This window comes from Chiroxiphia lanceolata, chromosome 2 (assembly GCF_009829145.1).
Source record: "Chiroxiphia lanceolata isolate bChiLan1 chromosome 2, bChiLan1.pri, whole genome shotgun sequence".
Taxonomy (NCBI): Eukaryota; Metazoa; Chordata; class Aves; order Passeriformes; family Pipridae; genus Chiroxiphia; species Chiroxiphia lanceolata.
The window spans coordinates 82174228-82199159 of NC_045638.1; the positions used below are offsets into that span (position 1 = coordinate 82174228).

At 37.5% G+C, this 24932-nt stretch overlaps 1 protein-coding gene across 1 annotated transcript in view; it reads left to right on the forward strand.

Moving 5' to 3' along the window:
- SLC36A4 (solute carrier family 36 member 4) overlaps nt 1-24932 on the forward strand; it is a 91819-nt gene that overhangs the window by 9896 nt on the left and 56991 nt on the right. The window contains exons 4-8 of the mRNA XM_032680348.1: nt 411-499; nt 1812-1907; nt 3474-3558; nt 14139-14366; nt 15141-15239. Of these exons, the coding sequence (XP_032536239.1) occupies nt 411-499; nt 1812-1907; nt 3474-3558; nt 14139-14366; nt 15141-15239 (597 nt within the window). The remainder of the gene's footprint in view (nt 1-410; nt 500-1811; nt 1908-3473; nt 3559-14138; nt 14367-15140; nt 15240-24932) is intronic.

The following is a 24932-nucleotide window of genomic DNA, read 5'->3' on the forward strand; positions in this document are numbered from 1 at the left end:
TAAACTTCCACTCTGAAACAAATTATTTAATTTGAGAATTATCTATAGTTTGTAACTTTTGCTGTCATTACCACTTTAAACCGGTTCAAACCACTGTTTTGAATTGGACACTATATGCAGTCTTCTCTCTTGACAAACTTTTTTGGGCAAATGAAGCAGTTAGAGGAGTGCAGTTGTTTGTGTCCATTTGGTACTTATAGCCATCTCTTAAATAGTGAATGTAAAGTAAGGAATGCCGTGAAACGTCAGCAGTAACCCCCCCTCTGAGAGAGGGAAAAAATGCAGTTGCACAAAATTTTTTTTTTTACTACAATGTGAATTTTTTTCATTTAGAGATTTTTCCCCGGAATATTTTCATGAGAAATTCTGTATATTTCCCGTGTCCTCCCTCTGTTTTTTTTCCATACCAGGTTGGACCAATCAGCCTTGTGTTCATAGGAGTTATATCAGTTCACTGTATGCACATCTTGGTACGTTGCAGCCACTCTCTGTGTCAGAGGTAAATGTGGAACTACTCGTTCAGTTGCTGAGTTTCAGTATTTTTTTTCTTAGTTTGTCTGTTCTGTTTGTGATTTTTGGCCTACAGAATGTCCTGATGCTATAGCAGTTCCTTCTGTCAGTTTAGAATCTGCTAGTTGTTGGAAGCAACACTCAAATTTGTAGTGTGTACCTATAAATGATAGGTATGCTTTGTGCAATTCACTGAAAAAAAAATAATTGTTCTCTGTTCATATTCAAAATGAAATTAGTTTAACGTGTTGCCCAGTACCCTGCTCCCTGCTAGCAAATAATAGGATCTTTCTCATTGCAGTTTTAATTGCTTATTTTCGGTCCATTAGTCCTTCTTTATGTTTGTAGCTTTCTTCATAGCTTCTGAATCTTCGTAGCTTTGAAAAGTGTATAATTTATAAATAACCACTTTCTAAGTACTCTATAGGAATAAAAGATAAACTAAGAAGTGCTGTCAGTGTCTTCCATGATTATATGTGAGTTCTGTCTCTTTGAATTGTGACAACTTGATTCTTTGAACTTGTAGTGCTGAAGGAATGAGTTAAAATGAGCTAGCGAGCAGATAAACACTAAATACTCCTCCAAGTGAGTTGTACAATATTGAGGGGAAGCAGTTATTTGGATTGATAGAGCTATTCAGACTGACAGAGTATTTTGATTAATAGTGACTTTTATTAAACATTTTTATCTTACTGTCAGGTGTTAAAAGAAAAGCAGTGAGAGGGTCTCATGTTTAAAAAGTGCAGTAAAGGTTTTAAACTGAATAGAATTGCAAAACTATTCCTGCCCCCGTAGCTGGAAAATCTCTTACCAGATTAATATGACATTTTACTGTGAATGGACCCTGTCATTCCTGAATTGTTCACTTCTTCCACTGTAGTTTTGAATGATCTTTGAAGATGATCACTGAAATATGATCACTGAATCAGTTGTGACTGCTTGTGCAGGAAGAGTTTTTGAAACCTGTTCAAATTCTTTATGACTTTTAGATTTGAGATCAGTTTCTTAAACTCATATTATAAGTATCTGATTTTGGATTAATTTATAAAAAACCTTTGTTCTGTAAGGAACTTATTTAGTACTGTTGAAGTGGGGGAAACAACATTGTGTTTAACGTGCTTGTTGAGTGCTAATTAATAGCCCTTCCTGGAGTAAGGAAGCCCGAGCCATACCTCTGAAATTCAGCAGCAGTGGAATGTTGCCACAGGTGATAACTTGTTATAATCATGGGAAACCAACAGCATTTTCAAGGTAGGGCATATTTTTAATAACTCCATTCTTTCTTAATTTTTTGATTTCAGGATGAAAAAGTCCTCACTGGGGTATAGTGATACAGTTAGTTATGCCATGGAATTGGGGCCCCTTGCTGCTCTTCAGAAACGAGCTTCTTGGGGCAGGTAAGTTTGAATTAGAATTTAATTGAATAAATTCATTATTAAAAATTAATGGTTTGACTTGGAACGATAGGAGAATTTCTTTTTACTAAGATGTTGCCTTCCTTAAGAATGATTTTTTGCAGTGTCATTTGTTATTTCCTGCTACCATCTAGTAGTGGTGACATGGGAGGATGTGTGTCTCTCATAGGCATTTCAATTTTCAGGTCTAAAAGAGCTGTGAAGAAAAAGAATTCTGTTTAGTAATATAGGAAGAGATGTGTTATAACCAGAAATGCATTCTGTATTGGCTAATGTAGTGAAGTTTTCATTCTCTTTTACCGGCATTCCCTGCGTCAGAGTTCACTCTTTAAGCAGGTTGACACTGTAGGTGTTAATTACTTTAATGGATTTATTCAGAAAGGAAGCAAAGAATTGCTTTGCTTCCTGTTTAAATATAACATACAAATAATGGATAAAATAGGTACTGTTTTTGCAATAATGACATGAAGATGTTAATAGCTTGTTGTCTCTGTTAAATACTTTATCCCTCTTTTAAAAAAGACTATTATATTTTTCTTTGCCATGTGTTGCTGTAGAGCTGTTTGTGGAATTTGTAGTATGACTGCGCAGTAGTGAAATTGTGAATATTGGAACAAACATATTGCTCAACGTTAATTTAAAGTGGTTTTTACCTCACTTGTGGAAGAATTTTTTTTGTTCCTGTTATTTTCAAGGATGCAACATCTTGCATCAGGGGTTTTGGCTATTACTTTGTTTCAAGTAAGCAAAAGGTGAGCTAGTTCTTTTAAGATCTTTCGTGATGACTTTGTAGGAATGGAGAAGAGCTCAATTAGAGGGAAAATTGATTTGTACTGATATATAATGACAATTCTCTATTGCACCTAAGAGTTACAAACCACAAATGGCAATTGGATCTCCAGAGATGCTGTACTGCAGCAAATCCATTCTCTGGGGCAGATCTCTGCTCTATGCTTATCTCTAGCAGAGCTTCATTACAGCATGTCTTCAGGCCACTATTGTGTATTACTTTTTTTCAAAAACAATCTGAACCATAGTTTAGTGTTTTTTCAGTAATATACAGTATCTGAATGTGTATTTGGGTACATTGACATAGAACTGCCTGGTAAGATGTGAAAGTATTATCTTGAGTTGATGCAACTTTTATGTCTTAGACTGCATATGAGACATTTCATCTCTGGACCTGGTGGAAAACTGCTGTGTTGGGGGCTAAAGGGTGCATCAAATATGTATGTCTGTTGTTAACATTTGTACCACATTAAGTCCTTGAATTTCATTTTATACCACTTTAAAATATGTTGAGTTCCTTCTTTTTTTTTTTTTTGAGAAACTGTGATGCCTACTTAGTGTTACCTTAAAAACCACACACACAAAACCCACCCTGTCTTGCCATAAGAGGAGCATGTATTGCAGTACTTGCAAAATTAATGTGGCATTTGAGTGTTGCATTTTGATTACTGTAAAAAGGAGCAGTAATTGCATGTTAGGTAACAATGGGTTAATTATTTGGATCTTAAGTATAATGTATGTTTGTTTTTTCTTCCTCAGGTGTATTGTGGACTTTTTCTTAGTGATAACACAGCTGGGATTTTGTGGTGTTTATGTTGTGTTCTTGGCAGAAAATGTGAAACAAGTGAGTAATGTTGCCATATGGAAGCAGTTATGGGTTTAGATTAATTTTTCCTCACTTTTATTTCCTGTCCCTATAAAGCTTTTGGTAAATAGGAGCAATGTCCAAGTGAACGGAATTCAGACCTTGTGAAAGTGTTTATTGCCTTCTGACTTGTTTGTTGAATTTAAAACTTAATTGCGGACATGATAGAAAATAAGGATGAAACTGGATGAGGAGCCAGTTGTCCCTGAATTTTTTTTTCCTCTAGGCCTTCTGCTGACAGCCTTTTTTTACCCCCAACTTCCTGGGCATATTTTACCCTTTTCTGTCACTGGAATATTTCTTTTGTTCCTGTTTAGTCACTTCCCTTCACAGAATCCACTGTATCTAAACTAATCCTGATTTTTTGTTCCTAAAAATGCCTGACATTGAAATTTCCGCTGCCTCCTCAGTAGTCAGTTCCAATGCTTTCTTATCTGTTAGACAGCTGCTTCTTTGTAGAAGCTTAAAATTTCTTATCAATGTTGCAAGTCCTTTATTTCATGTTCTAGCTCTAAGTGATTTATTCTTTTCGATTTGTGGATACTGTTTATATTTTTGAATATTATTATCCTGTCTCCCTTCTATCTATTATCTAATAGAGGGGAGACATGATAGAATCTAGTAACTGTTGTTGCTTTTCTGTGAATGCTTTGCAATTGTTCACATAGTTTACTTCAAGTTTTATCCCTGAAATTGGTTAAATCAACTAAAAATTGCAAATGAGTCACCACAACTACAAATACCTATGCACTTCCCCAGCAATCCCAAACCTTTCAATAAAACCCAGCTATCCCTTTTCTTCACCTCAACCATCCATCACTGACAAAAGGAAACAAAACCATGCCTATCACTTTCATGACAGCTGCTTCTGCTTTCATTCATGTGTTTTATCTCTTGTTTTCCAGTCCTTCTAAGCTCTTTCTCATAGGTGGAGATTATTCTGTTGACAGGGTCCCTTGTGTGTGTTGGTTGTTCCCCTTTGCACACCCAGCAGTTGCAGGCAGAAGTTTGTATGTCTGAGCAGGTGGTCCATGGAAGGAAGGAAGGTTGGATGCTCAAACACAGGCACTTTGAGCTTGTGATGCTTGCTCCTCCATGGGCTTTTTAAGATGCCTGGACTCTACCAATATGCTTTACTGTGTTTCCTGCTTATGAGATTATGGTTAGTCACTTGACATAAAGCTAATGAGGATGAATCTGGGCCTGTGTCTGTACAAGCGCTGGTGAGGCCTTGTACTTGAGTACTGGACCTCTCACTTCAGGAAAGACACTGAAGTGCTGGAGCTTGTCCAGGGAAGGGTGATGGAGCTGGTGAAGGGTCTGGAGGACAAGACTGATGAGGAGCAACTGAGGGGAGATGGAGGTGTTTAGTCTGGAGAAAAGGAGGCTGAGGGTGAATCTTATCATTCTGTACAACTACCTGAAATGAGGTTGTAGTGAGGTGGGGGTTCTCTTTCTCTCACAGGCAATTAATGACGGAATGAGTGGACATAGCCTCAAGGTTCACCAACGGAGGTTCAGGTTGGACAACAGGAAGAATTTTTTCATGGAAAGGATTGTTAAGCATTGAAATGGACTGCCCACAGAGGTGTTGGGGTTACCATCCCTGGAGTGTTCAAGAAGTGATCAGACATGGCACTTAGTGCTGTGGTCTAGTTGACGAGGTGTGATCGGTCACAGGTTGGACTTGATATCTTGGCGATCTTATCCAACCCAAACAATTCTGTGATTCTGTGATTCTTTGTATGCTCCTGTATTTAGAGAAGTGTGTGAGGAATAAGGTATGGCAGGTTACTGAGCATTAATCATCCGTGTAGATTCTTATTCTGCCAGCAATGGAGAGCAGAGTAATACCACGGTAATTTGAGCAGTCTGATTTAACTCCTTTCTTCTTATACAAAGTGATGATGACTGCGTCACGCAGGTCTGATGATAGTTCACCTAGTTCCCAACAGCGTACCACAAACTCATGAAATTTAGCATGGAGTGCTTGGCCCCCCATGCTTCCAGACTTTAGGTGGAATTCCATCAACCCCAGCTGCCTTGCCAGTTTTCACCTGCTGTATGGCCTTAAGAGTTTCTCCTAAAGCAGGAGCAAGTATCCAATTCATTCTTCACCGGTTGTTGTGTGATGAACTGAATTGCTGAGTCTTGAACTACACGGCCAGTACTGAACAGAGTCTGAAAGTGTTCAGACCATCGATTCAGAATGGAGGTTTTATTTCTCAGAAATGTTTGACCATCAGTGCTGAGTAGAGGGCTTTGGACCTGGTATGTAGGCCCGTATGCTGTTTTCAAGGCCTCATAGAATCCTCTGTGATCACCCTGCGCATAATTGAGTTTTTTCAACTAGATTGATCCACCACTTGTTCTGGATGGGAAGGCTCATACTTAAATCATCTTGTCCAGGAGCTGCTTTATGCTGATGATGACACCCTCGTCACCCACACAGAAGCAGCTCTGCAGCGTTTAACATCCTGCTTTGCAGACGCTGCTGAGCTCTTTGGGCCGGAAGTCAGCTTAAAGAAGACAGAAGTTCTCCTACACGTCAGGACATCTTCCATCGTCCCCCTATCACCATTGGCGAATCAAAGTTCAAATCAGTCCAGCAGTTTAATTACCTAGGTAGCCTCATCTCCTCGGATGGTAAGATTGACAGAGAGACAGACAACAGGTTAGCAAAGGCATATAGTGCCTTTGGAAAGCTTCATAAAAGAGTTTGGTGAAATAAACACTTGAAGAAAAGTACAAAGATCAGTGTTTACAGAGCCATAGTGCTGTCTACTCTCTTATATGGGTCCGAATCATGGGTCATTTACCACCACCACCTGCGACTCTTAGAACACTGCCTCCATACAATCCTAAACATCCACTGGTCAGATTATGTGACCAATACATCTGTTCTAGAACAAGCAGCAGTCACAAGTATTGAGGCCATGTTGCTGAGAACACAGCTGTGCTGGGCAGGACATGTCTCAAGGATGAAGGACCACCACCTCCCTAAGATCGTGCTTTATGGTGAACTTGCCACTGGCTGCCGCATGAGAGGAGCCCTGAAGAGAAGATACAAGAACTCCCTGAAACAACATCTCAGCCTCGACCATATTGATCACCATAACTGGTCTACTCTGGCCTCCAATCGGGAGATCTGGAGACACACCATCTATAACGCTGCTGCTTCCTTTGAGAACGCACACAGGATCACTCTTGAGGAGAAAAGACAACACAGAAAGAATCGTGTCTTGCAGAATATTCCACCTGAGGAGTCCTCCTGCTGTGCCTTTTGCAATCGGACATGTCTATTGGACATTGGACGTGCAATCGGACATTGGCCTTTTTAGCCACCAGCACACTTGTAGCAAATGTGGGTAGAGCCCTTCCCAGTTCTTCATTCGCAAAGCCTAGCCATGATGATGAGATTCTTATTCTACTCAAAAGCTAGACTACAGGTGTTTTGTCATAGCTTACCTTTAATTAGGAAAAAGAGTGTCCCCTTGGGCAGTTAGTACATAGAAGATAGTATGGGTTTTGTTCATTCTCTTGGAGATGAGTATTTATATTGTGTCTAAAAAAGTGTTCCAAGTTCTCTGGATGAAGATTCTGTCGAGATAGGGTATATTTGTGTATTTGGAAGCTGGATACTCTGTAATTTGTGTCTTGGGAGGAAAAAAAATCAAACCTTTTAAACTACAGTTCTACTGTCAGAATCTGTCTCAATAGCTAAAAATCCTCTCTGATGTCCTTTTCCTGGCCTTCCAAAGTGACATTTTTATTGCATTCCTTGCAATGTAAGTTCAAATTAAGCCTTTCCTATCAAATATGTATCTCATTAACCAGTTGTCACATATATGTTGTGACCTTGAGTAGAAGATGAGACTAAACACTTGTTGACCTTGGCTTTTGTAGGTTTGGAAAAAAAAATTTGAAACCTTTTTCAGGAAACTTGTTGCTGCTTTATTGAGGAAGAATTGAAAGCTCTTACAGAAAAGCAGGTGCTGCTGAAGCAGTAGCTGCAGAGACCTGTAACATGGACACTATGAATGGATTAAAGTCATTAGCAATTCAGAAGTTTCAGTTTCAAGTGTACTTAATTTAGATTGCCTTGTTCTGGCTCTTCTGGGAGGTAGAAGTCGGGTTTCTTCCTGGCAACTTCGATTGCAGAAATCTGTCCCGTAGAGGGCACCAAAGAACACAAATTGGTACAGCCTTAAATCTGTAATGATTTGGAGTAGTGAGAGAATGGGAAAGGTGAACAGATGGAAAGGGGATGGCGAGAAGGCGAGAACTGAGATAAAGGAAGAACACGGTAAAAATGTTACTAATGGCACTCCTTTACCAATACCTCTGCATTATAATTTGTATGACAGAAAGAGCAGGTTTTGAGATACAGGTCAGGAAACAGTGGTCTCAGTTGAAGAGACTAAGGAAATGGAATTATTTCTTGCTTCTGAAATAGTTCTTGTAAGAAGTGTATTCATAGGTTGAACTGAGTTTTTTGCAAACACTAACTATGCGTTAGTTGTTTTCTGAGCGGAAAAGGAACCTGATAACCAGATTTGTGCAAGTGTTTGATCTTCCTGGATACAGCTTAAGTTGATGGATGCTGTGATTAGACTATGTAAATGAGACATCAGGTGAAGAAAACTGTTTCAGACATCACACCAGCATGTAAGTTAATGCTTGAATAACTGAAGTAACTCCCGATGAAGTCTTTTGTCTGTGGATATCACTATGCCTAGTGATTTCAGTGGCCGTGTACTTCCTTTCTAAAACCATAATGGTATTTCCTGATGTAGTTTAGAGAAATGTTTGACACTTCAGATCACGTTGCTTTGTTTAGGACAGAGACTGTTAGAGCCAGTGTCTGCTGTTCTTGGCTCAGCATGACTGCCATGTGCAGTGATGCACTAGCAGAGAGCAGTGATAGACTGTTGTCCAGAATAGGAATCTGAGGTTATAATAATTCTAGTATTTAGGAGATGAGGTTAGATAGAAAGTGAGTCATAGTCCATCCTAACACAATCAGCGGTAAACTTGCACTGAGCTAAAGAGCATATGAGAAAGTTTAAAACCCAAAAATTCCTCCTGCTGCTTTGTATTTTGTTGCTTTTCGAACAGTTTTAAGTGTTATCTGATTAATTTTTAAAAGCAAAATCTAGGAAAACAGTTTCAAAGTGATGGTGATGTCAGTCCACACCTGAACAAATTAGTATAATCTCATCTTCATGAGACGGTTTTTTTGCTGCTCTCTATTGTCAACTCTCCCACAGCCTGTTGCTCCACTCTTAAGAGGAAGAGTAGTGATCCTTACATTCTGTAAGTTTTGTGTTTACCTTCTTACTCAGCTTTCTTCTACCTGTCAGTAACTCTTGCCATTTTTTTTAGCTCTTGCACATGATTAATCCTTGCTGGGTCTTATCTGGTGTGCCTCTTCTGAGGCTGTGTGCAAGATCACTATTCTTTCATGTCTCAAAATACACCTTTGAGGGGTATTTCCTGTGGCTGTGTCTAAACCTGTAAGTGGTACTGCTCTGACTGATACTGTTAAAGCTGCTCTATTGATATAAAGTTGGTTTAAAGGTATATATGTCCACAGAAGGGAATAAACTATCCTCCTGTGCATTTATATCAGTGTAACTGTGTCCGTAATATGAGTTACACAGTATATATGTGTGTGTGTATACATAAAATTCACCTGTGTATAATGGACATAATTAAAACAGTTTGACAGTCAACAGTTGAAACTTTAAAAAGTTTCTTTTTTTTTGGAAACAAATTGAAATATTAATTTTGAAGTCATGGGCTTCACATTTTGATGCATGCAAGTAATAGCCAGTGCAGAGTAAATTTCAGGAACCTCCTGCTTACCCAAGCCAGTAGTGCTGGTTTTAGCAGTGTTTCAGTTACAGTAACCTCTTCATCCGATGGCAAGCTGATCTCTAAAATAGTCTGTGTGGGATAAGTGTGTGCACTTTCAGCAGTTATTAGGGAGTAAGTGGAACTTAACTAACCATTTCATGTGTTCTTTTTTCTATTCCAATCCATAATCCTCCATAGGATAGACATTGGTAAACAGGGCTGTTTCAGAAAGGGCTCTGCTTTTCTTCATTTTAAAATATATTTCTAAAGACTTACAGCAGAGTAATCCTCAGGGATTGGTCCGATCTCATTAGGGTGAAGGCTATCACAAATAAAAAGGGTTTGTTCCATTTGAGTTACAAAATACATTTATACATTGACAGCTATGACCACACAGAACAAAGATGGGAAGAGAGTAAGAAATTACCTGCTTTATACTGTCAAAATCTGGTTAAAGCAGTGTCACTGCTGTCCTCTGAAGACAAAAAGAAAAGGGGGAAACTGGGATGTATCTGAGAGTGCTGGGAGAAACCTGAAGTCTTTGAAAGACCTTACAGACTGGAGAGGTTCTTGAGAACCAGGGAGAGGCAAATGTTGAGTTTATCTTCATTAAAAACCAAAAGAATAATTTGGAGAATTACAAGCCAATCAACCTCTTCAATCCCTTTGAAAATCAGGAACTGAGTCTTCTTGGTGTGAGTTTCTGTGCACATGAGGGAGAATAAAGTGACTGGAACCTGTCAGCATGGATTTACCAAGGGACTGACCAAATTGATTGCCTTCTGTAAGAAAAAAAGTCTGAATTTGTACATGATGAGAAATCACTAGATGCTACTTTATAAACATTTATAGCAAGGTTTTTCATGCTGTCTCTGACAATAAATTTGTATCTAAGTAAGGTTGTTATGGTCTGGATAAATGGGTGGACTGACAGACAACTGGCTGGGGGAAAAAAACCACTGGTTGTGTGGTCAGACTCGGAGAGCAGTGTTCATGGTCATGAGCCAGCAGTGTGGCGTGACGGCAAAGCAAACAAACAGCATCCTGGGTTGTATGAAAAGAAGAATTGCTGGTAGATAAAGGGAAGTGATTGTCATCCTTTGCTTCACATTTGTTAGACCGTATCTAAAATACTCTATCAAGTTTTGGATATTCCTAGTACTGGGAAGTCATTGACAAACTGAAGTGAGTTCAAGGGAGCCTGCTGAAATTACTGGGGCTGAAGCATTTGTCTTGTGAGGGCTGGGGAAATTGGGCTTGTTCAGGTCAGAGAAGAACTGGCTTTTGGAGGACCTAAGAGCCGCCCCCCAGGACCGCAAAGAGGTTGTCTAGAAAATGGAATGAAGTTCTTTACTGAGGTCAAATGACAAGACAAGAGAAACCATTCACAAAACAGCACAGGAATTTCTGTTTTGAGGGAAAGAAAAACTTCCGTACAGTCAAGCACTGGAACCAGTTGTCCAGGTTGTGCAATCTCTATCTATCCTTAGAAGTTTTCAAGACCCAGCTGGAGAATGGGTAGACGAACAATCTGGTATGATGCCGTAGCTCACGGAACTGTGAGCAAGCTATTGGACTATAGGCTTCCTGAGGTCTTATCTGACCTAAGTTATTCTATGATTCAGTGACTCCAGACCCCTGGTTTTGAATGAGGTAATGGAGAAGATTGTTGAGAATACGGTGTTTTGTGTAGTTGGTAGGAGACTTGACAAGGCAAAGTGACTCAAATGAGAGATGGTGTAGAAGAGAGGAAGGGGCAGAGGAACACTTCGTGTGTTTTGTGGAACTGGCATTTATTCCCCTAGAATTGCAACTTTTGTGTTAAAAACACATAAGAAGCACATGCTTTTCATAGCTTGGACTAAAGACAACTGTAATTGCAAATCTGGTTTATGCAAAATATTAATCTGTGCTGCTCAGGTTCAGAATTTCATTTTTCTTTTTTTTTTTTCCCCTCACAGCTAGGATGTCTTTGATGCCCTGACTTCTTACTTTAAACTGTATTGCAAGGAACAGGATCTGCAGCAGACTCCTGCAAGTCATGACATTCTTGAGAATCCATTTGACCCCATTTCCTTCCTCCAGTGAATGCTGTGCCAGGGAACAGTGCAGGAGAAGGGGTACCATGCTTGCCATATTGTAAAGCAGAGTACAGTGTTGTGATTTGTTGCAGGAATACATCTCATATCTTAGGGGTGCAAGGGGGACTTGGTAAGCTGGGGTCAGGGAGGCAGTTTTATTGCCCTTTCTGCATCAACATTCAGTCATCTGATGAAGGTTGTGGAGAGTTTATGTGCAGCTGTAGTATGTTCTTTCTCTGTGCTTTCCTCAGTATTTTTGTGAAAGTAAAAGGCAGATAATTGTTACGGGTATTTTGTATGACCACACTTACCTAGCACAACATGGAGATGTGATCACCCCCTTCATCAAGGTAGCTGATCACAGTAGAGTGAAACTTGAATAGAATTTTATATTGTAACTTGCATTTTCCAACTGTATTAGCCAGTAAACTCCAGTTGAATATCTAATTGGAATTTGGTGATGCTAATAGAAAAAAAGATAAAATTTCTGACTTCAGGCACTTTTTATTAGGATTTGTGTACACTAAGGGAATGCCTCTGTCTTAAGAAAAAAATTGAAGTGTTTGAATGATTGAAATTATTTGAGTAGAAGCTGGTTTATACTGTGGTATTTTACAGATGTATTTTAGAGCCTGAACTGTATCTTGCCTGGTTGTTTTTTTGTTTGGTTTGGTTTGGTTTTTTTAAGGAATAAATATTTTATTAATTTTTTTCTAATAACTTATCAGGTATTTGTATAAATTGAAGGCATGCTGGGTTAACTATTTATTGTAGAGGTTTTCAATTGAGTTTGTGTGCTCAAATCACACTGTGATTCTTAGAAAACTCTTTTACTTGTCCTTGTGCGCAGAGCAGCTCTGGCTATCTGCAAATGCATGCAAACTAGTAAACACAGGAGACTTGTTAAAGTGAAAGGCTTAAAGTGCTTGATCTGTACTTTGTTTTAAGTACGGTGGGAATGCTGTAAACTTCTACAGAGAACTTATGTGGCATTAGGGAAGTAATTTGGTTAAGTGTTTGAATTATTGCTTGGCAAAGTAGAGGTATTGTAGCTCTGTGAATTCAATTCTAAATGTAATTAGCACTTCTTTGTAGCTTTCTAAAAATGTTATCTTAATGAAAACTAACAGATGTTACATGTCATGCAAGGGACACTTAAGATCCTTGCAAAGTGGAAACCGTCAGTGTTTCCATAATGTCCAGTGTCTGTTTTCATTTAAAGTGAGATGTCTGGAAAACATGTGGTTGCAGAGTTGTATCTTTTTCTTTCCCTTTTTCATAATGGGAAAAAAAAGTGCATGATGCTTTTTGTTACAGAGAAAATGATCTTAAGTTCATTCTGTCTTCCTGAGTTTTTGGATTGTTTGAAACAATGGAAATAAGATGAATTGTGCAAAATCTTTTTTCTGCTAGACTCGTAAAGTCTGAGTTTTGGTGAACTTGCCAGGTTGAATGACTTGGTTTACATACAATTGGTTTTCCATTAGCAACTAACTCCTTATACCTCATGATAGTCTCATAGTGCCCACATTACCTTGATTACCTACCATTTCACCAACCTGTCCTTATTTCTTCATTTCACCCTCTTCTTCAAAGTAAAAAATTAATAGCCCTGAGTTGCTCTGACCTATAAAAAATGTCATTAAGTACTGGTAATTGTAGTGTTTGCTTAGGAATGTTGTGGCTAAATAAAAACTTAACATTTTAATGATAGTACTTGCCCCTTTCATTTAACAGCTTGATGTGTTTGGATTTTTGAAGCAGGATCTATGATCTTATTATTTCACTGTCACAGAGAATAACTGATATTTTAAAGAACAAACCATATTGAAAGAATTGCCCTTAAATTAATCAGTCTTGGGACCATGCCTGTGAACTACGTACCAAAAAACCTAATACACTTTCACATTGTGTGCTACTGTTCATTTATATCAATATAATGAGTACAGAACTCTCAGCTCTCCTAGAGCTCATGGTTTTTAAAGCTGAGTTAATGTTCATAAATTAAAGAGTAAAGAGTGAAAAAAAATAATTTGAAATAAATGAAAGATGGGCGTGTTCATATTCTAACATTTTGTATGTATGCTGCTGTCATGTGCATGGTGAAGGCACAAGGTTGTTAGGCACTGAACTTGGTGCAATAGCAGTTTGTCATCTAACCCCCTTACTCTCCTTAGGAAGATTCACACTCTTAAATTCACACTCTTAAGATTAAGGCCCAGTTCTGTCTTGCTTGCTTTCAGTTTACCAAACTCTACCTTTCTGAAAGGAATCGGATCAAAACTGTGTATGTGGATTTCCACTTTAGTCTGTGGTGGGATAATGATGCTTTGAAGTCCTAATTTCATCATTTACCTTAAGGATGAAATGCTTGCTAGAAGTGCCTTGTCTTCCCCTCTGCACCGAGAGTACAAGGACAGGCATCTCAAAATTCCTGTCATTCACCATGTGAAGCAGAGGAACAAATTTCCCAGTAGGAAAACAGCAGTGTGACTATATACTTACTACTACCACTGTCTAACATGTTTTTTTGCTTTGTTTTTGTTTTTGTGGTTTGGTTGGTTTTGTGTGTGTGTGTGTGTGTGTGTGTGTGTGTGTGTTTTATTTTGTTAAATAAAGGTCCATGAAGGATTCTTGGAAACTAAGATTGCTCCCATGAATGTTAGTGCCACTAGCAGTTCGTCTGAGAAGAGGAATATTGATTTACGAATATACATGCTGTGTTTCCTGCCATTCCTGGTCCTCCTGGTCTTTATTCGTGACCTTAAGAGCCTGTCCTTGCTTTCATTGCTTGCCAATCTGTCCATGGCTGTCAGCCTGGTGATCATTTACCAGTATATTGTTCGAGTGAGTATAAACAGTTTATTTTCTGTTTTTTTCAGTGTGGCAAGTTGTGTTTGTTGCATGTGGCAGTTGGTCTATGATAGATATACACTGACTGACAGTTTCTGAAAGGCAGCATTATCATGTAATTAACTGAGACATCTTAATTTAAGGAGGTGCCTCAAAATCTGTGATATGCTCTAAATACAGACTTTTACAGTGCTTTTGAAAGAAAGAATAATATTGCTGCATTTAAGATAATAAAAATATATATTTTGGTGAGTGGGAAGTGGAAAATGGGGAGGAAGGCAATAAGAGATATTGACGAGGAGTCAGGAGAAGTTATGTAGAAAAAATTGGGGAAGATAGTAATTAATTACTCTGCAGGAACTCAGCTTGTAATAAAGATATTTTCTGTTAGTGTCCCTCATGGTTATGAAGAATATCTGTGCAGTATGAAAGCAGATCAGAAAATTCAGAAGTTTGCACAAGATTAATCTTTATATGTGCACTTTCGCATGTGCTTTAATTGATGCTCCCTCATATACACCAGTGTGATACTTTAAATGCGAAATTTTTTCATTACAGTAATAGAAACCTAGAATAAATATATCTGCAAGTGTCTATGTGAGAAGGTGGCTATAAATGTGCGTAAAGGACTAAGTTTGGGAGGAAAACCAGGGATTATAAATAGCAATGTCAACATTTACTGAGTTATGTTTCCTATAACATAATGCATCAATCAAAATTTTAGAGAGAACTAATGTACTTTACACTGTTTTGCTTTGTTTTCTTCAGGATATAGTAGATCCTCGAAAACTGCCTCCAGTGGTCGGCTGGAAGAAATACCCACTGTTTTTTGGGACTGCAGTATTTGCTTTTGAAGGAATCGGTGTGGTAAGTGCTTTTTACTGACTCTTCAAAATCACTGGTTCTATGCTAGATGATGGGATACAGGCAATTTTACTCCTGTTGTTATTTTGTTGTTTTTATTGAAACACTAATCGCCCACATTGGTATGAAGAGGGTTAATTTGTCTGGTCAAAAAAGGCAAAAGTTGAGAACACAACATCCCCATCACAGGGGAATTTGGTGGATACTGACTGCTACTTGGACATTTAGCCCTTTCCCAAATTACAAGAATGCCTTTAGTTCCAAATAAATTGAGACAATACTGTAATAATAACTGGTAACATAATATGTTCTATGGTAGGATAGAACTAAGTTAATAATATGATTATATTGTAATTACAGTGATTCAGCAGCTCAGTTTTATGTGATGAGTGTGTAAAAATAGAAGTACATTCAGCATCCTTCTTTTCCTTTGGGGTTAGAAAGGACTAAGTGATTTACTAGAAATGTATTATTTTTCCTGCTTCAGACTTGTCTATAGATCTGACTTGATAGAGATGAGGGTGATAAGGAAAAGGATAGAAATTTCCAAATTTTATTTTTGATTCATGACCTTCTGACAATGAACTTCAAGTCCTCATTGTTTCCTGAAATATGTCAATTATATAGATTTATCACTCAGAAAATTGGGTTTTCAAAAGTGGTTCTTTTTCTGTCTCTTACTCAGTCAAACATCTCAAACTGGCAAAGTCTGCATGTTAGTCAACCATTTTTGTTCCCTACGATATATTTTAAAAAATAGCTAAAGAGACTTCTGGGAATGGCAGGTCATAATGTCTTTAAATTGTTGGAAAATTACTCTATGTGCTTTGTTTGTTATATAATTACATACTTCAGCAAGTGTTACAGTATGCTTAAAACTGAAAAACAACCAACTGCTTCCTCTTCCCCCCCCAAAAAAAAAAAAAAACCAAACAAAAAACTCCACAAACTAAAACAATCCCAAACTGGGATGCAATTAATCTGAAATGATTGTCTGTCAGAGGCATAACATAGGAGATTTTCAAGTCTGTTTTCTTTTCTCGAGTTGTCAGCTCTGACTTAGATTATTTTACCTCGATGCTGTGTTATCAGTGGCAGAAGAGCTGAATAGGAAAACCTTTTAACTCCTATTGTGGTGCAAGAGAGTGTTTTCAAAGTGTTCACTGTTTCTCAGGTGTGAACTGACAGATGTGGGGCTTTATCTGACTGTGTCTGGATATCTTTCATTTCGTCATCCAGAACTTTCATCATAAGAAATCAGCTGTTTGTCTGAGATTGTTTGATGCCTATGGATCTTGGGCAAAAAAACCCATGCTCAATGAAACAGGCAGATTGGACTATGCAAGGTAGTTATATAGTCTGTCTGTGATGGACTTCACCTACTGTGTGTGTTACGTACAGTAAGTCTGATACATGTCCCAGTTGTATTTGATTTGCCCATGTGCTGCGTAGCACACAGGTGTGCATTTGTAGCCAGGGAATCCCAAATGAGAGTCCTGTGAGCCTCAGGAAAGTGGGGAAGGCTTATCATTTGGTAGCAGTAGTTTATTGAATTATAGGTAGGGAATTGATTTATGGTAATTATTTTCTGGCACATTAGATCCCACATTAGAGAGCTCCTTAAATTTACATCAGCAGCAGACTTTCGAAACTTCTGAAGAACTGCCCAGAGCATTTGCTTGATTGAATCCCTGGTTGTTACTAATGACATCTTTAGAACTCCTGATTTTTTTCTATCTTTTATTCAAGAGAGTTCATTCTATATGTACCTTTAAAGCACAAAAATACTGCTGTTTACAAACTAATTAAATGTTTATGTTCATTATGGTTTGATACACATTGTATGTGTGTGTTTACATTACACAGGACCATTAGAAGAACATGGCTACCTTTACAAATTAAAATTGGTGTAGAGTGAAAATCTGGAACTTAATGTTTCTTCCTTATATGCAGAATGATATTAAGATGCCTCTGCTTCTCAGGGATATTTTGGACATGCAGAATATTTGTTGTGCACACTTATGCTCTGCTTGCAGGCATCATAGAGAAGATTTGAAGGAAAATATTATTTTATGGGTTTGGATAATCGGAACTAAACAAAGTTGTTGAAGCATGAAATAAAAAAAAGATGAGTGAAGTAAAGCAAGACAGACATTTCCTCTTTACATAATTAATATTTCATACAATTCTTGGTGATTGATTTAATTGATAACTAGTTATTACAGCTCCGTAAGTTACCATCATAGACCTGTTGTATGTAGCTAATGTGTGACAACTTGTTACCCTGTGTCTTATTTATTGTCATTTCTATATCTGTGGTTAAGTTGTTCTGTTAAGGAAAAAAAACCCCACCATTTAATTAGATTGGCTCTTTAGTCTACTTTCTCTGACTGCAGGCACTCAAAATAATCTTGTTCTTGTAGTTAGAGACTTGATTTTAGATTTTGTTCTGGAATGTCTTGCAAATAACACATATTATTGGGAAGCTGTCTGATCATGGCATTATGAACAGAAACCTTAAGGTCTTAATTTTATCAGAAGAGGATTATGATTGATTAATTTTATGCAATAGATTGGCCTGAAGCAGTTATGAGGTCTCATTTTTCCCATTCCTTGATTCTGAACATGCCTTATGCTAATTCTCATCTGAGAGCTGCCAGATGATTGGATGTTATGAAAAGGGACAGTAAATGAAATTCTGAATTTTTTGGGCTGGTTGAGTCATCTAAAGCAGAACGTGACAAGAGAGGAAAAGTTTCCTCAGTGTGAGTTTTTTACCGCCATTATTATGTTTAGAATAGTCTTTCCTGCTAAGAGTATTTAATGATGAACAACTCAAGTAGAAGAATAAATGATCTATAAAGACACAGTACAAAGCAAGGCGCTTGAGCCATAGCAGTTGGGAAGATTTATTTTCAAAGATACATAATTGATTTTGGTTTTATTAGCAGAAGAGAGGGTAATGTTGCCAGAAAGCCAGTGGCAGTTCATAATGCATGTTCAGTGTGGAAACATGCCTGTCTGGTTTCTTTGAAGCAAATAACAGGGGAAGTACTCTAGCACAGATCTTTTTTCCATCCCATTGTTCCAAAAAGCTTCTTATATATTGATCTTTTTCCTTTTAGTTTAACACTTGTCATCACTTCAAATATGACTATAGTTCATTAGTAACTAATAAAATTAGTGAGACTAATAAAACAGAGGAGACTAAAGTCCTGTTCACTCTAGGGAACATGTTTTGGGACGCTGCAATGATTCAGCTGATTCATAGTAAAATTTTCTTCTTGATCTTCTGAGACCATGTTTCTCTTATAGATGGTGAGTGTATGAACATGAGTTTTGGTTAAACTTTGTTATTAGCTTAGGACTGATTAGCTGTCCCTGTATAATAAGGAAATCAGCAGTATGGAAGCAATTTAGAATATTGTTGCTTTAGCTATCATTGATCCCTAGATAAATAAACTTTAAGAACCTCAAGTTTACTGATTTGAGTCTGTAATAACTCAAAGGAGGAAAGGTAGACTCTTTAAAATTGAAATATAGAATCTCAAAGAAATCAAGGCAGTGCCTAGAAACTAGTACTTGTGAAATACTAAAAGCTAGTTAAACATTTCATCAGCCAGTGTTATAAAACTATTTTGAGATATTTTTCATTAAAATAAAAGCAACTGATATAATGAATTGATGATATTATGATGATGAATTGAGCTGTCAATGTCTGCCTGTGAGATCAGTCTAATCTCTTATTTGATGGCAGATTTGAACAGTTTTGTGATTTTGCTAAAGTCCAGGCAAGTTGTTTGCTTATTGCTACAACTGCTGGAATAAGGAATAAGGTTAGTGCTATCAAAGAGCTGATTAATGTTAATTCATGCTAAACTCTCAGTGATACTTGTAACAGGATTAAAGAGTTCTACAATGGGTTTCTTGTGCTATTTATTTCTTTGCTCCCTTTTTGAGTTGTCTGTAAAAATGGGGTTACTGCACATTGGTAAAAGGTTCCTGCTGCAAATTGTGGATGTCTTGGCAGCTGGGTGGTAGTCATTACTGTGTGGAAAGAGGACAAGTTGGCAGCAGGGGCACCCAGTGATCCCTTGACAGCAGCTGAAAGCTCAGTACTGTCAGTCTGGTGGTTATCATTCACAGTGTTGAGAACTGTTTTGGAATTCCAGCACTTTTAAGATTGTAAGATCATCAGGGTGACCTTATGAAAATCATATGGACTTCTGACATCAGTTCAGTTTGTGGAACAGTAGTGGCAACAGAAGAAGTGCAGTACTCTAAAATGGATACAACAAACCGCTTAAGATACTTGGGTTTTTTTAAGCTTTAAAGTGAAGATTTTGGTTCAGAAGGCAGTATGTTGATTAGGAGATGGAGAAAATGTATATTTAGCCCTGAGTGGACCTTTTTGAATACAGGACTCTGCTGGGGATGAGAGGTTCTGTGGCTGCTTCTTTCCCTCTGTGCTTTTGCTTCTCTCTGGCTATGGGTTCTCTGTGCCAGATGATGCTGCCTGGCAGGTCGTGGGGCTGGTGTTCAGGCCACAGAATAGAGTACCAATGCTACTTACTGAATACAGCAGCTGCAGGTGATGGAATGCAGTGAATGTGTCTTTTCATGGAACACGTAACATTATTTTGTAAGAACCACGTTTGAGTTCCTCTTTCATATTCCAAAGGTGAGGAGGCCTGGTTTTATAACGAATGTGAAATTTTTGTTACTGAACTAAAAGTAACTTCAGACTGAGTGTGCCCTAAATGTAGTTAAGCCTCTTGAACACACTTTTTAGAAGTGTAAAACCAAAGCCTTCAGGCTTGAATCTGTCTGTAGCATTACCATGTGGAGGTAATAGTTTTGCATAATGTTGTGCTTATGTAATAGCAGTTACACTCAATAAATATTTTGCAGCAAAAGTCTGACTAGCTTTTCTGTCCTAGATTTAAAAAATCAAATCCAAATGTGGAAGTCATATTTTATAATAAGCTTCAGAGGGGAGGAGGATGAAATAGATTCATAACATTTACACAGGAAATATGATTTTCCTTCTCCATTACATATAAATATGCTAAGTTAACTACTGTTTGTACAATTGAGTATGACTTTTTTTTCCCCCTGTACTGCAGTACTGTTGAGTACTGCAGACAGATTAGCTTAGTGAAGAGAAAACATTACTTCCCAACATTAATTTCAGGTTTGGAAAATAAGAGTTCTTATATTTTAGCCTATTACTTGAAAATGTCTATTCAGACTGCTTTTGAACTTGGATATCAGAGCTTTGCAGTAGAAGATATGGTGGTATTTGTATACCAAAAGACAGGCTCTGGAATCACATTAGGCAGCAGCTAACCAATTCCAGAAGATTTAAAAAGAGAAAACTAAGTGGATTATAATTTTAAAATGTCGTTATTTGGATTTTGAAAGTAATGCAGATGAGCTTGTTAGGCCTGTGGCTTTGAGATAAAAGCCTCTCATTGTCAAAAACTCTTTTGCCAGATTAATATTATCCTTTAAAAAATAAAAAAAGAAACCCAATGGCAGGCTTCTGTAGTCCTTAAGACCAGACTGGATTTGATAGAAGCAGACATTTAACAGGTAACATGACATCATCTAAATTTTCTTGACTCATCATCTACTTGGCCCAGGATGTATCATTTCATTGGTGTTCTTTTGAGATGATGCAAAGGCTTGTATCCTCAAAATGTGAAAGGTGGGAGTTCTCTGAGGATATTCTGCTATGTTAAACTTACTTGTAATGGTCTGAGGCAAGATTTCCTTTCTGATATGTTCTGACTGAGTACTTCTCTACCGTGTATGGAATTGTCTAAGTAATATGGAAATATGAGTCTTCAGTATGTGACAAACCTTTTGAATATAGCTCTGAAGATGCAGGAACATTAGTGACTTTTCCTGGAGGGAGCAGCTAGCTAGAATAAAGACTTGCATCCTTGGTTTTAGATTTTCATGTCTGCCGTTTAATTGGCAGCATCTTTATCATCTATAATAGATTCTCTGCAGCCTTTCAGAAGGTAGCATTGCAGCATATGTGCATATGTGTGTCTAAACATAACAATAAATAAAGTTTAAGTTCTGGTTTACCTCTTAAATATTTTGCCAACATATTTATTTTTTAAGTTAAGTCTACTGGATCAAACATCATGGAGACAGTTGAAAAATAATTATTTTATGGCTGAAAATACTAATTTTTAACTCTTGAGCCAGAAGGAGTCCAGAAATACATGATCATATACTATACCTTTATTTATTATTGCAGTAGATTGAAACATAGCCTCCAGCAATGTTTGTGTTTCTAAGTAATATTTTCTTTTAGCACTTAACTGGTAGAAATTTTGACAGAAGTGTAATTTATAGTGGACATATTAGAATATAGTATTGTATGGTCTGTAGGCTGATTAATATTTTCTATTGACATATCTTTTGCTGGATAAAATTGCATATTATTGTAAAGGGCAGCAAAGCAAATAACACTTCAGTGATTTTGACAGGACAAATACTTAAAAAGTATTAGTGACTGAAAAAAGATGCTGCTTTTTCATTTTCAGTTTGCGTTGGAGAGGAGTATTTTTGATTTCATGCACGAATAAAGTCAAATAAGACATGATAGTACACAAACTTGCAGAGCTTCTGTTAAATTTCAGAGGAAGCTAAAGATTAACGAAATGTCACAATGAAGTGATAAACAGGCTCTTAAGCATAAAAAGGGAAAAAGAAAAAAGAACCTCTGTAGAAAATGCAAGGTTTAGATGACAAGTGAAGTAGGATTTATACAATTCCTGCAAGCATTGTTAAATCAAGGCCATCAGAAGAGGCAAATAGAATGGGTTTTGTTTTTTTGGGTATATGAATAGTTCTTTTTTCTGGTGAAACAGGTAGGAAGCTGCTTTGCTGGAATCTGAGGAGATTGATTTTTGGAGAGATTGAAATTTCTCAACAGATTTCAGAAGGTAGTGTTCTGTAGTGAGAATTTGTCTTCTGGATTTATTTATTTCATATAAAACTTTTACTATAAAAATTGATGTATGGTCACCATTTGGCTTGCATCTTTCCTTGGGTAATAGTAGTTGCCTTTTTATTTGCAGTCATGAGAGAACTGTTAAGGAGAATTAGATTGTTTATTGTACGTCTTCCAAACAGTGATGTTCTGTATCTTCCTAAAGAGAGTGAGCTTTAAAAACATATCCAAAAGTGCATAAAAGCCTGTTGCTCACAATATCGCATGAGACTTTTTCTGTCTCATGCAGTGCAAGAGGACAGGCAAACAAAGAATAGCAATGTAATATTGGTGCATGTTATGATTATTATTTTACTTGGAGAAACCATACTTCTGCTGCAGACAGTCCCCTGGTACGTTGTATGGTTGTAAATCCACCTTTCAGTGAACAAATGAATTCATTGGTACCTTCTGCAGACAAGAAAGAATGGGCCAGACCTGGGCTCCATTGGTTTCCTGAGGATTTAATATTTTGTCTTTGGAGGTTAGATAGTAGAATTTATGTTTACATACTTTGAATACCTTCAGTATCAGCTTCCTCAGCTTTTTTGCTTTGACTGAATAGAGCTTTATCTTGTTGCTGTAGGACATGATTATAGATGGATTTTTTTCCCATGGGTAAATTGATAAATATATTGGGTTCAATTTTCCAAAACTCTTGAGTTGTCTCTAGCTTAAACTAATAAAATCTTTTGTATAGCTGTCTCTTCTGCCTGAAATACATATTTTAAAAGTGGCAGGGATGGAGGATTGCTTCATTCTTGCCGTTTAGTGGTATTTCCTGAGAAAGGGAAAGATAACCATATGTATTTAAACACTAAGTGTGTCTGCTGTTAAATTATCCATTACAAGATTGGCCATGAGTATTAAATCACAGTTTACCTGATCACCTGCAGGTTGAGTTCTCTTGTGAGGTTTTTTTTGCTCCAGTCATATAAAACATACAGTAGAGATTTCTAATCAGTATTAGGCAGTCCCCTGCAGCTTAGTTGCAGAAAAGACTGAGTGTAGCAGGATATTCAAGGCAAGGGATGGGGAGACAGTGGTATTATTGGGGATGTTTATACCTACTTCATGGAGCTTGAAATGAAAGGGAAAACAGTTTGCATAATGGATGATAGCATATTAGCCAGGTTATTTCAAAGATTCAGTTGTGCTTCTTTGCCAGTAAATGATGGGTACTTTTGAATTTATTTGTGGATGAAAGTAAGATGGATTATGCTTGTTTTGTAATTTTAAGAAACCAAAGGTTGATTGTAACTAAACGAACCAAGTATTAAGTTTCAGGGAAGACAATGGTAGTGACATGTGCAAATGTCTCAAAAATTATAGGAAAAGCTCTGCAAAGCAAGTGACGGAGAAAAATGATAGAGAATTTATTCAGTGAGGAGAGAAAACAATGATAGAAAATGAGAAATTATGGAAAGGATCGATGTTGTCTAAAATACCTGATTTCATAGGTATTTGGGGCTATGACAGGGACTAGTGTGAAATGAGGGAGAAAGAGCTTGAAGGACACATAGCATGGAAATAAGAAGCATGGAAGTGACCCATTTAAAAAAAAAAAAAAGGTTAAAAAAAATAATATTTGAAACTCTGAATCTCAGCTCATCTTCCAGTTCTCTTGCCTGCATCATTCTGCCTCCAGAGACCTTGCTTGGGATGGAAGACTGTTCCCCAAAGTTTCTCCTGACCTTAGTATCTCCCATCACTAGGTTGTGCAGTGGTTGTGTATGTACTTATAGATCTGAAGAGTGTGGGAGGTATTGGACTAGATGAATGATACTGCCTGCTGTAGCAGAAATGGGTGTTTGAACAAGCACAGAGCAACAGCAAAGCCTTGGTGTCTCATACTGAGTTGATGCAATATCCCTTTTGGGAGGTGTTATGATGCAATATTGGACAGAGAGAAAGAATCAGAGGTGTGAATGTTTTTTTTCCAAAGCTATTCAGTTGTCTGGGTAAGGTGTTACCTTTTTAAGAAAATAATTTAAAAGAATTGAAGAGTGAAATTAATTTCTGGCTCTAGAAAAAAGGGCAAGAAAGCATGTTCAGCTTCAGTGTTCCAGAAGGGAAGTAATCAAACCAAAACTAAAAAGCATTTGTGAAAAGAACCTTATATCTTTTGCATTCAGATAAAATGTTAGGTTTTCTGAAGTCATCACAGAATGATTGTGCAGGGACTGGAAAGAAATTTTACGTGAAAATCTATCCAGCAGCTGCCCAACAGTGACACAGTGTCAGAACAAGCACTGGCTCACACCATATCTCCTGTCAGCCTCTGTCTCCTTGTGAACACTTCACTGATCCGTTGGATCCTGATGGAATTTAGCAGCTTAGGGAGCAGAGAGTTTGTATAATATACAATATATATAAATATACAATATATATAAATTGATTGTTACTTGACTTCGTGTTAATTCAGCGAGGTGCAGAACTTTTCATCTTGTCTGGAATAGGTGGTACTGAATACTGTATAAAACGTGGCTCCAATTCTTCACATAATTACTTTGGGCATCATTTCTACCAAGGGAAGCACCTTCTGCAGTGACAGCAACTGTCTTGTAATGTCTACTGCTATGCAGAGAGAGTACCTGAATCTGGGAAGGCTTGTGCTGAGGCTGGGAAGGGACACTCTTGCCTGTACTGAGTGATGCAGGAAAGGCTACATTAGCATCGTCATC